The sequence below is a fragment of the Solanum stenotomum genome, chromosome 1 (genome assembly GCF_019186545.1).
Source record: "Solanum stenotomum isolate F172 chromosome 1, ASM1918654v1, whole genome shotgun sequence".
NCBI classification, from domain to species: Eukaryota; Viridiplantae; Streptophyta; class Magnoliopsida; order Solanales; family Solanaceae; genus Solanum; species Solanum stenotomum.
The window spans coordinates 24,099,956-24,112,744 of NC_064282.1; the positions used below are offsets into that span (position 1 = coordinate 24,099,956).

Genomic DNA, 12,789 nt, shown 5'->3' on the forward strand with positions numbered 1-12,789 from the left:
AATCACAAAAAAAAGGTTATGGGTAGAGTTGTATAAAATATAGTAGGGTAAGAAATATTTAAAATTACTAGATATGTAATAACATAAAATGAGTTTTTTCATCATTTAATAATAATGAATTTAACGATATAACTCAATAAAATTTAATAAAAATTAAAACAAAACAATATATTTAAATTAACAATACAACATGATGTAACAACCATCCAAAGAGGTTGTGTTAGTGACTTGTTTGGTGATTTTGAAAATTAAGATCTTTAATTTTTTATATATAAGTACTTCAAATGTATATAATTATTTCACAAAATATATGGGGAAATGTTTAAATATACCATTGTATTATTGAAAATTGCTTTATTTTATTTTGAATTGAGACGTCAATATGAGTTTGGGGCCTAACCTGTGATTTAATAGGGTAAACTTGAATTTTTGAAGCTCATTTAAGAAAATGACTTTTTAGATCGATCAGATCTGCTAGTTTGTGGGGCTTGAGCAATATAGATTGGGCCAGCCAATGGGCTAAATAGAAAAATAATGAAAAAAATAGATATTAAAAATAACATAAATCCAAACACATAATCTATTTAAAGTTTTAAAAAATAAAATCTGGAATATCAAATGTGATGCACTTAGTATTTCTATTACTATTGTATCATCATAATAATCATTCAACATTAGTGGACGTGTGTTCTAACCAAGTATATCATGAAAATATTCAAACATTTGTTGTTATTAGATACTAATTGCATGATTTTTCTCAAACTTATAATGTTTTTTGTGTACATTTAAATTTTATACATATTAATTATTTTTAAAATTTTAACTCATTGATATTGTATACAAACTGTGGATGAAAATGAAGATGTTAAGATAACTTTGCCACAAACACGTTCATATGTGCTTGATGAGGATGATGTGTTGGTGTCGTATACGTCATCAGTTTTATGATCTTTTTTAAGAGTTTATTTTTCACTGATCAATCCATTTTTTTCACTAATCATTAGTTAATTTAGCGTTGAGGTTTGACTTATCAATTTCATAATATTCTTATTTTTTACTGCATGCCACCTAATTGCTCCACCAACTTCACCTAAAAATGAACATTTGAAACAAATTCCACGCATATCGTCGATGATGAGTGGAATGGTCCATCACAATCAGGGGCGGATCTATGAAGAGGTGTGGGGGTGTCACGCCATCTTCGAACTTCGACGGAAATTCTATATATACATAGGTATATATATATAATATTTATATAAATATAAAGCGTGCCACCCAAAGAACAAAATTGGCTTGTGGTGCCACGGTAGGAGGACAACTTTAGAAGGTTGATGTTGCAAGTTCGAATCCTATTTGTACCTATTTTTTTGAGAAATTTGCTGCATGTGTTTTTTAAGAAAAAAAAAAGGCTCCAAGCATGTTTTTTTAAGGAAAAACAGCTGGCACAATTTTTTTATTTTATTTTATAATTGTTATTGACTTAAATTAAATTAATTACATTATTACTCCTTTGACTTTTCTTTTATTTGATTAAATACTCAATAAAAGTGTAATACCTTATTATTTATATTTTATTGATTGATTTATGATATATATCGAAAAGACGAATAATTTAATCAAATATAAAATTAATTTAATCGATAAGTCTATTTGGCACCCACAAACTCTAAATCCTGGATCCGCCACTGATCACAATAGATTATGCAAGTTTTTGGTTATTAGAGCTTTTGGTGCTTTCACAAACAAACACTACTTATTCCAAAAACACCAATAAAATAAAATATGCATTAATCTTATTTCTATTTTATAAAGATCGAAAAGCTTTTCTAAAACTATCAAAAAGATAAAGTATGCGTAGATCTTATTTCTATCTTATAAAGATTGAAAAACTTTTCTTAAAACAAAGCTTACTTTCTTTATTTTAATTTGTTTATCTTATATTCTGTTTGTTTAAAAAAATGACCTACTTTCCTTTCTAATCTGCTTCAAAAAGAATGATCCTTTTTTCTTTTTTTTACAACATTTTTTATTTCAGTTTTTTTCGTTATATGTTTAATGCAATAAAGACTAAATGACATTTTGATGCATTTCATATAATTTTAATTTAATACTATAAAATTAAAAAGTCTTTTTCTTAAGCTTGGTTTGAAATTAATGGAACCATTTTTTTTAAAACAAGACTTTTCAAAGGGAATAAACTTATCTTGTAGCATCACCCCTTATCTCATCAATATTAATTCCTAACCGAAAGATGTCAACTCATGAAGAAAAACGACGGCTGAGATTGTGCGGGTCTACAAATCCCATATTCTTTCACCAACTGAAACGATAACGCTAAAGCGAACGGTGATATTTTCTCAGAGGAGCTGACAGTGCAGTCATGACAACAACGGCCGTCGCCAACCATCCTAGCATTTTCACTCACCGGTCGCCGCTGCCGTCGCCGTCCTCCTCCTCCTCATCGCCGTCATTTTTATTTTTAAACCGTACGAATTTCATTCCTTATTTTTCCACCTCCAAGCGCAATAGTGTCAATTGCAATGGCTGGAGAACACGATGTTCCGTTGCCAAGGATTATACAGTTCCACCCTCGGAAGTCGACGGTAATCAGTTCCCGGAGTTGGATTGTGTGGTAGTCGGAGCTGGAATTAGTGGACTCTGCATTGCTAAGGTGATTTCGGCTAATTATCCCAATTTGATGGTGACGGAGGCGAGGGATCGTGCCGGTGGAAACATAACGACGGTGGAAAGAGATGGATACTTATGGGAAGAAGGTCCTAACAGTTTCCAGCCTTCGGATCCTATGTTGACTATGGCTGTAGATTGTGGATTGAAGGATGATTTGGTGTTGGGAGATCCTGATGCGCCTCGCTTTGTCTTGTGGAAGGATAAACTAAGGCCTGTTCCCGGCAAGCTCACTGATCTTCCCTTCTTTGATTTGATGAGTATTCCTGGCAAGCTCAGAGCTGGTTTTGGTGCCATTGGCCTTCGCCCTTCACCTCCAGTTTGTACTCATATGCTTTCCCTTATCTCTCTACAACATTGATGCATTTATTTATTCTGATTGATTCTTCTCACACGAATAAAGAAAAAAAATGCAAATAAAAGAGAGATTGTACATTAAACATTTTGATAATCTGTGCCTTCCCCTCACTCCGCATGGTTTGGCAAAAGTGACAGGGTTATGAGGAATCAGTTGAGCAGTTCGTGCGTCGTAATCTTGGTGCAGAGGTCTTTGAACGTTTGATTGAACCATTTTGTTCTGGTACCTCTCAATTCTTTCCTATCTGCAGGAACTATTGCTGGCATTTGTTAACTTTGTTAAATACTGTTTGTTGTAGAGATCCGTATTTTTCAAAGAAATGTTTCAGTATGAACTTTATGTGATACTCCCTCATCATTTTACAGGTGTTTACGCCGGCGACCCCTCAAAATTGAGTATGAAAGCAGCATTTGGGAAAGTGTGGAAGCTAGAACAAACTGGTGGTAGCATTATTGGGGGAACCTTTAAAGCAATAAAGGAGAGATCCAGTAACCCTAAACCGCCTCGTGATCCGTAATAATGGACTTGATTCGAAGTCTTTGTGTTCTTTCTTTCCAGGCCTTGTGTTTCTTTCTCTTAAGAATCTGTCTCCAGAGAGAGTATGCTGACTTGAGTAATCATTCTACAGGCGTTTACCAACACCAAAAGGACAAACTGTTGGATCATTTAGGAAGGGTCTGAGAATGCTGCCGGATGCAATTTGTGAAAGGTGCTCTTCTGCTCTCCCAGCTCAATGCTTCCAACCCCAGGATAATAGACTTTTGGGGGGAAAGGGAAGAGAAAAGAATATAAAAAATTGACTAGTTAAAGCTCAGTTTTGACGTTTCTGCTGCCTTAAGTGTGTTCTTTGGTGCTCTTGTAGTATTTTTAACTTGGAAATGCTTATAAGTTGTCTCCGTGTTTCCTTAGACTGGGAAGCAAAGTAAAACTATCATGGAAGCTTTCTAGCATTACAAAGTCAGAAAAAGGAGGATATCTCTTGACATACGAGACACCAGAACGAGTAGTTTCTCTGCGAAGTCGAAGCATTGTCATGACTGTTCCATCCTATGTAGCAAGCAACATATTACGCCCTCTTTCGGTGTGTTTCCATTACTGATTGCTCCAAAGTCATTATTGTTATTGTTCATTTGGCATTCTAATCGATAAGCTTGTCTAAAAAGGTGGGAGTGTTTGAGCAAAGTTTAGTCTTTTTTTTTTGGACTAGGGAAAGGGGATCAAACTCATCCATATAACACCCACATACTATGTCTGTATACAGTATAATGTGATCAGCAAGAAGAGAAATTAAAAATGTGTCATGCCGAGAATTAACATGTACTTGCTTAGTGAGGTCAAGAGTGCAACCGTACCCCATCCTCTCATCAAAGTTGGTACCTGTGTCTTCCTATATCTCATGTTATTTTGATTTTTTATATAAAATTTTATTAGCAATTTTCTTAAATGCTTTGACCTTGGATTTTCCAAAGGTTACTACTTCTGAATTCTGATAATTGTTTTGCAAGAAAATATGGCTCACTTAAAATGAGAAGTGTTTATCTATAAGTTGTGGTTGAGCTTCTTCTGTTTCTTGCTGAAGCAAAATGTCTCCTTGTTAAACTCAGGTCGCCGCAGCAGATGCACTTTCAAGTTTCTACTATCCCCCAGTTGCAGCAGTGACAATTTCATATCCTCAAGAGGCTATTCGTGATGAGCGTCTGGTTGATGGTGAACTAAAGGGATTTGGGCAGTTGCATCCACGTTCACAGGGAGTGGAAACACTAGGTAGCTTTCTGTTATCCGCTCTTATTTTTGGCATCAAACAATCCATAGCGAGATGGATGACTTTTATTATGAAATTGCAAGGTGCTAATCATTGGATGACCCTCGTGACCTTGAAATTTTGACATTAACCTTGCAGAATGATTTACAATAATTACAAGATCTGATTCATCTTAAGTATTATAATTGTGTCTCATTGCAGGAACAATATATAGTTCATCACTCTTCCCTAACCGTGCTCCAAATGGCCGGGTGCTACTCTTGAATTACATCGGAGGAGCAACAAATACTGAAATTGTGTCTAAGGTAAGGCACTTAAATTGAATACAACTCCAGGTGCCGGCAGTATTGATTTATCATAATGAATGTTCATGGCCTGGCCAGTGAAGGCATCACCTGAAGGTCCTATAGTAACAAACATAAACCTCAGTTTGATTGTATCCCTAGATGGTTTCTGGTTGTGTATTATCCTTTTGGATAAGTTTTCGGTGTTACTCTCTTAAGATTAATGACCATGTCGATTTGGATTACAAAACTGTTTCTGCTTATATAACTAAGCGATAGAATTATAAATTTTATTGTAGTAGTAGTTAACTATAACTGTAAAGTTAGATCTTTCTAGTAACCAACATTAATAGTATTTAATGACGCTGATTTAATCGGAAACTGGATTAAATCATGTAAGCTTATTCCAAATCAAACAAGCTCTAATTAGGAGAACTGACTCTTATTGCACTTAAATCTGCAGTCATGACATAGTCAGTGATATATGATACCATTCTGGATGAGGCATCCTGAATTAATTTAGCCAGTGCCTTTGGTTACAATTATTTACCAAAAGAAGCAAACTTTCACATGCTCTACATGTTTTGAAGATTTAAAGCATAATAGGATCACTAATGTTTTTTTTTTTGAGAAGTACATTTTGTTTAACAACCTAGCATGTTTGCCCTAGTATGCTCTTTGTTGAAGGATTCCCTATCAACTTGAGTGAATGAACTCCTTCACTAATTGAATAATTGCCCATTAAATGCTGGAAAAGTGGGATTATACTAAGACATGCCTTCCCCTTGTATAGCCCTAGAACTGTTGTCATACCAGTGAATTTTTAAAAATTTCTGTGCTGGTATCATGATATCCTCCACTTGCTATTGCTGTCAAAACTCTCTTACTGCTGTTATACTACTTCAATAATAAACTGCAAGTCTGCAGCTTTTCTTTATTTTTTTGATAAGGCTAAACTACAATGTTCTGTTAAAGTAACTAAGATGGAGGTTAATAAGAATGTACAGAAGTCACTGGACTTAGCTCCTTAATGCACTTATCTATAAGGTCCAGATATTGTCTATATCATTTACAATATTCATTATACACACAAAATATAATTGAAGGCATCTAATCCCCATATAATCTGTGTTCAGTTTTTCTGTCAGAACCTCTATATAATTTCTTGCTATCCGAACTGTCTGAGTATACATAATAGTATTGTTCTCCATAATTTTCTTTTCTCCTTTAGTTCCTGGCGTCAGCCACTAAATCCCTGTAACCCATACATATAAACATGCAGCACCCTGTACCCCATACATAGTCAGAAAACTGCATCGTAACTACGATACATGTCTGCAATGTAAAAGTATGTGCTTTACTGGTTCAGTAGAGCCATCTAATAAGTATCACCTGCACCCTATCTTTTGTAAATTATATTGTGGTAGGCATTTCTCATGTGATGTGGTCCATTGTCTTGAGTCAAGATTCATGTGTGTGAGTTACTGACTAGTGTTTCCTCGAAGATTTAAGAGAAGAAAAGAATGTCAAGGTTAGGTGGCATTGGTATTACAGACTGCAAGTAAAGGAGGTACAACAAGGACAAAGGATAAGATATATGTGAAGTTGGTGTAGTGATGCTTGTGAAAAAATCATTCCATCTATGGTGATGTATAATTGCTCAGAAATTGCAACCAGATATAATCCTTTTGTTGAAATCTTTCACTTAGTTGTGTGTCTCCAGAAAAAATTCTATCATTTATTTCTCCGCTTGCCAATTTCTTCGTGTTTCATACATCCTTCTTTATTTGTTGCATTTTTTAATGAGATGCATAGTATCCATGAGTTGATGATTTATGGTGACTGTTGATTGAACCATGTTCCTGTAAATCTGTGTTTCATTCAGTTGAGTGGTTCTTTGGGTTGAGACAATCTTCTTGACTCATTATATTGTCTTACTTTTCTGATGTACACTTGATTTAGATGAATGCTGCCTTTTGTGCTTTTTCCATAGTATTTTTTCTTTTATAGTATTTATATGAAACATTTGGTGGCTATTCTTTATGCTTCAGGGCCTTGAATAAATTGTTTCCAGCTCTAATACCTCATTCCTCTTGCAGACGGAGAGCCAACTTGTGGAAGCGGTTGACCGTGACCTCAGAAAGATGCTTATAAAACCCAAAGCACAAGATCCCTTTGTTACGGGTGTGCGAGTATGGCCACAAGCTATCCCACAGTTTTTGGTCGGACATCTGGATACACTAGGTACTGCTAAAGCTGCTCTAAGTGATAATGGGCTTGACGGGCTATTCCTTGGGGGTAATTATGTGTCTGGTGTAGCATTGGGAAGGTGTGTTGAAGGTGCTTATGAAATAGCATCTGAGGTAACTGGATTTCTGTCTCAGTATGCATACAAATGAAACCTCCTCTTGGGGAGGTACTGTTGGGTCCAAACCTTGTTAGTAATTCCATTATGCCTTTGGAATATTGGCATGTGCCTAAAAGTTTTGCTGATTAGAGTTATTTTAGCTTTGGTAAATGATTTATGCTTGATTTCAGTCGTCTTTGTTGTAATCTTGGTTCTGATTTCCTTGAGACAAAATGTTCTTGTTAAGGAACAATAAGTTTAGAGTTCGAGTATCTGTTAATTGTAAGAAAATCTAACATATTGGGCATAATTAGCTGCCTGCTTTGCCAGTAGATATATTATAAGGCTTGGTTAAATATGTTTTGCCTTGGAATTCTTTTGATTTCTTTGGGAAATTATTCATTCCAAGACCAAATGTAAAAGATTATACCATACTCAAGGGCAAACACGGAGACAGAGACTCCTAAATCCTTCCACAAACCCCCATTTCGCAACATACTTTCGAATCTTGACGTTCTAAACTAACTTCTTTATGTCAAATTTGACATTGAGAGTTTTATTCGACCGAATTCGATTCTGAAAGGCCCTATGAATTTTTTATTGTCTTAAGATTTTCTTATTGTCTACTAGGAAACGCGATTCAAGCTTAGACATATCACCCCAACCATCCCGTTCTAGACCCCAACTTACTCAGATTCTGTGTGGGACTGGCCTATTTTAAAATTTTCAAATCTCTACCCAAAAAGTATTCTGTCCACTTTTTTCACTATTGGCCTTTCCATAGCTACCGGAAGGGGTCGTTACACCAAGACACTAGAACTAATTTGGTTTCAATAGGAGTAGCATATTAGATTTCGAAAGTTGGAACTTTGAATGTTAATTACATGTTAACTTGCAATCGATTCACAACCACAAATTAATGCGAAAAATTCTAATATTTCATTATTTTTAAATATAATATGCAAAATATAATTTTCACAAATAAATTTATTTGGTAGGATTTTCAATAGTTAATTAATTTATCTTTATAAAATTTTAAAACCTACATAATTAGTATAATTTTATTTTAAGAAATCTAATACTAATATAAAAATTTAAGTCACTCAAATGTATTTTTAGAAAATCATTTACACCCATGAGCCATGACTTATATCGGACGGTCAACCACATATAATGGTAAGTTGGATTGGGTTAAAAAGCGGCCCAAAAAGAAGCAAAAAAGGGGCATCTCGTTTCAAAATTTGAAATACAGCACCGAACAATGTGTACCGTTGGAAACACTCAAAATCTCAGCCTAATTCATCTCTCATAGAGAGAACTCTCACAGAAACGAAGACGAACTCAACAAACATGAGACGCCATGGATGGCAACGTCCTCTTCACACATTGCAGGTTCGTCGTTTCAGCCGATTCTGATTCTGCTATTTTTTTTATTTTATTTTTTTCTGAGTTTACTTGTTTTGAACTGGTGTTAAACTGCAGATTGTGGGCATATCGGTGTTCTGTTTCCTCTTAGTATTTTTTTACACCTTTATCGGTCTTCTGCTCGGTAATAGGGTTGTTGAGATCACTGTCACCTCTGTTTTCTCCTTTGTGGTAATTTTAACTTTCACTAGTGATATTGTAGCTCACTATAATCGCTTAACTGTATTCGAGGCGGAAAATTGAATTTTGGATGTGTGATTTACTTGTATGTAGGCACTTTCTGCTGCATTTCTGTTTGTAAGGTGTGCGGCTATCGATCCAACTGATAAGACGAGGTTCAGGATGAGGAGGAAAAGCACTCGCACTGCTTTTTCGAATCTTAATTATGGATTTGTATTGGGACAGATTGTTGTGAGATTTCTTAGGAGAATTGAGCGCAGAGTGCTTAAGACATTTATAAGGAGAAAGTACCTGGATCCTTTGAAGAGTAATCTTCATTTGGAGCCTTTGCTCACATTTCCACTACTCGTCAAAGATGATTTGGTTGCGCAACAGACAAAAGATGATGACATTTCGTTTTGTTCGCTTTGTGATTTTGAGGTTTGCAGCTGCATTTCTCGTTACATTTTGCTAATTGAATTTGTTGAACTTACTAGGTATATGTTTTTTCTTTCACTATCCGCTTGCTCACACCAATGGCAAAGCCAATAATTTATACAAGGGGATTCAACTAGAAAGTGATAGCTGGGATTTGAAATTGTGACCTAAATAAGTTTTAAACCTCTTTTCCCATTGCACTAAAATCTTCCCTCATGTCAAGGAACAAATCTACTTCCCTATGCCAAGGATATTGAACAGTTTATGCAAAGCCAAAAAAAAGAAATCATTCTTGCCAAAAATGTGCAACTAGCTCCACATCTGGCACACACAATGAGAATGTGGTGAAGCGAGATTATGCAGATTCTAATAATTGACAACTAAATGAAATTACAACAATAACATACCTAGTGAAATTCCATGGGGTCTAGGGAGGGTAGTATGTACGCAGACCTTACCACTACCACACAAACAACTATATGAAGCTAAAAAACAAAAAAAGTAACAACTATATGAAATTATTATGCAGATATTAATAGTTGATAGCTATATGAAATTGTCTTTCTTGATCACCTTTGCAGGTTAAAAAGCGTAGCAAACACTGTAGGACCTGCAATCGATGTGTGGAGGGATTTGATCACCACTGCAGAGTAAGGAGATATGGTCTCATTCTCTGCTGCGTTGTACATTAAGGTACACCTAAATTCAAACTGACGGGATCTTTGTTTTGGAGTTGTTGCAGTGGTTAAACAATTGTGTCGGGAAGAAGAACTATACCAGCTTCATTTTTCTAATGATATTCCTCTTGATAATGGTTACTCCCACTTTCTCTCTTGCTCTCTCTTTCTTTTTTCGATATCCCTATTGAGTTTGCATCTTAAGCAGCTAACAATTTTCTAACTGAAACAGCTGCTTATTGAAGGAGGGACAGCTGCTGCAATATTTGTAAGGTGCTTTGCCAACAAAAGGAGCATTGAGCTAGAGATTCAGAGAAGATTCAGTGCCAAGTTCCCTAGAGGAGTTCTGGCAACAATTTGTGTATGATTCTTTGCTTGCTTTCTCCACGATATCTCCCTCAGTTTTATCAGTTGTTCATCTTTCAATGTACAGTTTCATCAGTTGTTCATCTTTCAATGCATATTTTTGCAGGTAATCTTATTTTTCATGACATCGTATTGTGCAGCAGCGCTGGGACAGCTTTTCTTATTTCATATAGTTCTCATCCGGAAGGTATGATTGTCCCCCTTTTTCCCAATGATTTGGTGCAGTGCAACCGTAAAAAGCATAACAAATTTTTTGGATTTGATTTTGTGGATAGAAAGCAGGAATAGCATCACAAACAAAAAGTTCTGGTTTTTGCCTAACAGTAAGCGCAAAGGAAACCTTGTAACATATGTACAAAATAACTTTTCGTTGAGAGTTTTGTGTGAAATTCCCACATGTTTCTTTCTTTTCCTTTCAATTAATGTAAGATAGTAAGTAGGCTTACTATGAATGTAATAACTGAGAAGTAAAAGCAAGCTTATTTATGTATGGGAAATAGGAAAACAAAAAAATGAGCCAGTTGATTGCAATATACTCCTGAAAGATAAGTGGATATAGGAAGTTGTGTTGTTGCAAGCTTTAGTGTGGAACCAGGGCTGCAATTTCTAAAAGAACACCTTAAAGTACTATGTATGTTGGCGTAAAAATCCTAAAGCAGCTCATCTTGGAGCTACTATTGCTAGTTGCTACAGTGTTAGGAATCCTAAACTAAGGTTCATCATCTGCTTATCTTCATAGTTAGAGCTGCTGTAACCAGTTTGTGCTGAGGGAAAACACATTGGAGGCCTGTAGATTATTGAGAACATAAGAAACTCGACACATGAGTTTGCCCAACATTCTCTGTTAAGTTTCTTGGTTTCACAGCTTAAGATAAACTATGGTTCTCTTGGCAGGGAATGAGAACTTATGATTATATCTTGGCAATGAGAGAGGAGGACCAGTCTATGGAGCTTTTGGAGTCATCAGAAGATTCAGATTCCTCCTCTGATGAGAGTATTGACTTTGATTCACCTGAGAAGCCGTCACTTGTTTCAAGATTTACATTCAGAGAAAAAAGAATGAATCAGGTATATATGCACATTTTTCACCTCAAGAATCTTTGCCTCAATTCTTTTGCGTACTTGAATCAATCAAAACTGGATATTTCTTTTTGATCTTGTAAGTTGAATTTTGCAATATTTCTATCAGAATATGGAGACAGTATCTATAAAAATCGATGGAGAATCATCCACATTGAAAGAAAAGCGAGGTTTTCGAGCTAACATTGACCCCTGGAAACTTATAAGTATGAGTAGAGAGAAAGCACTGCAAGCAGCTGAAAAGGCAAAGGAACGGCTCATCAAGCAGAAGGGAATAGTAGACCCTTTGAAGCCGCTACCACTAGAAACAAGAAGTGGACCACTGATGAATTTGGACACTAATAGAGTTCCCTTATCTGTGGCAAGCAGTAGGGAACTTGCTTTATCGAAAGAAGTGATCATCACAAAAGGGAGGGTAATCCGTGGCGGGGGATCACCAATGCAGCTTTCTAGTCCCAGGCGAAGACATTCCTATTCTCCTACAGTTGTCCCTACACCTCGTAGTGGTAATACTACTGTACCATCCCCATCACCAAAGCATAGATATAAAGGAAATTTCGACTTGAAGTTAACGCAAGTCTCCAAGGAACTTGAGACTTACATTTCAAGGCAGGTATTATTCTCTGCCTTGAAGAAAGAAAATGAAACTGCAGCATCGCCCAGATAACATCACTGGTGGATCGGAGGTGGCGACACTCTCAAATTTCTAACATCAACAAATTGAGGGGCTGCTTTGAGTACATTTTTCTTCTTTTAATTTATTTGTAATAGCATTTATGTTACTTATAATATTGTCGCACAAGTTGACTTCATCATCATAACGAACACAACATATGTATGATAATGCTGCCTGCAATATCTTGTTTATATATGTTCCCCAACAAAGTGGAATTGAAAAATATAGACTCTGCTTTACTTTTTGAGGATTATTGTTGCCCTTGTAATTTACCTGAAAATTCTATTAATTAATCGAGAGATGTGCTTTACTTTGTTCTCGTCGCATTTGAATTTTTTAAATAGAGATAACTACAAACACCCTCACGTGATGGAACTTAGGTGGCATGTCACCTCATTAAAATGTCAGTTGCACATTGGATTGGGTGCGCATAATCCTTTTCTACTACATTGGATTGGGTGCGCATAATCCTTTTCACATAGTAGAAGGGCAAATGTGACCCTTTCTCCATTTAATTTTTGGTCTCACTAAC

At 35.8% G+C, this 12,789-nt stretch overlaps 2 protein-coding genes across 2 annotated transcripts; both read left to right on the plus strand.

Moving 5' to 3' along the window:
- The first annotated feature begins 2,316 nt into the window (after positions 1-2,316).
- Positions 2,317-7,794, plus strand: LOC125865850 (protoporphyrinogen oxidase, chloroplastic). Its single transcript, XM_049546113.1, has 8 exons — positions 2,317-3,004; positions 3,181-3,265; positions 3,409-3,556; positions 3,672-3,752; positions 3,953-4,124; positions 4,648-4,807; positions 5,007-5,110; positions 7,189-7,794. The coding sequence occupies exons 1-8, from the start codon at positions 2,381-2,383 to the stop codon at positions 7,486-7,488; spliced, it is 1,674 nt and encodes a 557-aa protein (XP_049402070.1). The 5' UTR covers positions 2,317-2,380; the 3' UTR covers positions 7,489-7,794.
- Positions 7,795-8,649: 855 nt separating this feature from the next.
- On the plus strand, positions 8,650-12,541 carry LOC125865862 (protein S-acyltransferase 18). The gene is made up of 9 exons (XM_049546119.1): positions 8,650-8,828; positions 8,919-9,032; positions 9,135-9,461; positions 10,040-10,108; positions 10,201-10,272; positions 10,368-10,496; positions 10,608-10,688; positions 11,396-11,569; positions 11,691-12,541. Exons 1-9 carry the CDS (start codon positions 8,787-8,789, stop codon positions 12,246-12,248), a joined length of 1,566 nt encoding a protein of 521 aa, XP_049402076.1. The 5' UTR covers positions 8,650-8,786; the 3' UTR covers positions 12,249-12,541.
- Positions 12,542-12,789: the final 248 nt, after the last annotated feature.

Coding starts and splice junctions, on each gene's coding strand:
- LOC125865850 (XM_049546113.1), top strand. CDS start 2,381: ATGACAACAACGGCCGTCGCCAACCATCCTAGCATTTTCACTCACCGG. Junction 3,557..3,671: donor CCTAAACCGCCTCGTGATCC/GTAATAATGGAC, acceptor ATCATTCTACAG/GCGTTTACCAACACCAAAAG. Junction 4,808..5,006: donor ACAGGGAGTGGAAACACTAG/GTAGCTTTCTGT, acceptor GTCTCATTGCAG/GAACAATATATAGTTCATCA.
- LOC125865862 (XM_049546119.1), top strand. CDS start 8,787: ATGAGACGCCATGGATGGCAACGTCCTCTTCACACATTGCAG. Junction 8,829..8,918: donor GTCCTCTTCACACATTGCAG/GTTCGTCGTTTC, acceptor GTTAAACTGCAG/ATTGTGGGCATATCGGTGTT. Junction 10,689..11,395: donor ATATAGTTCTCATCCGGAAG/GTATGATTGTCC, acceptor TTCTCTTGGCAG/GGAATGAGAACTTATGATTA.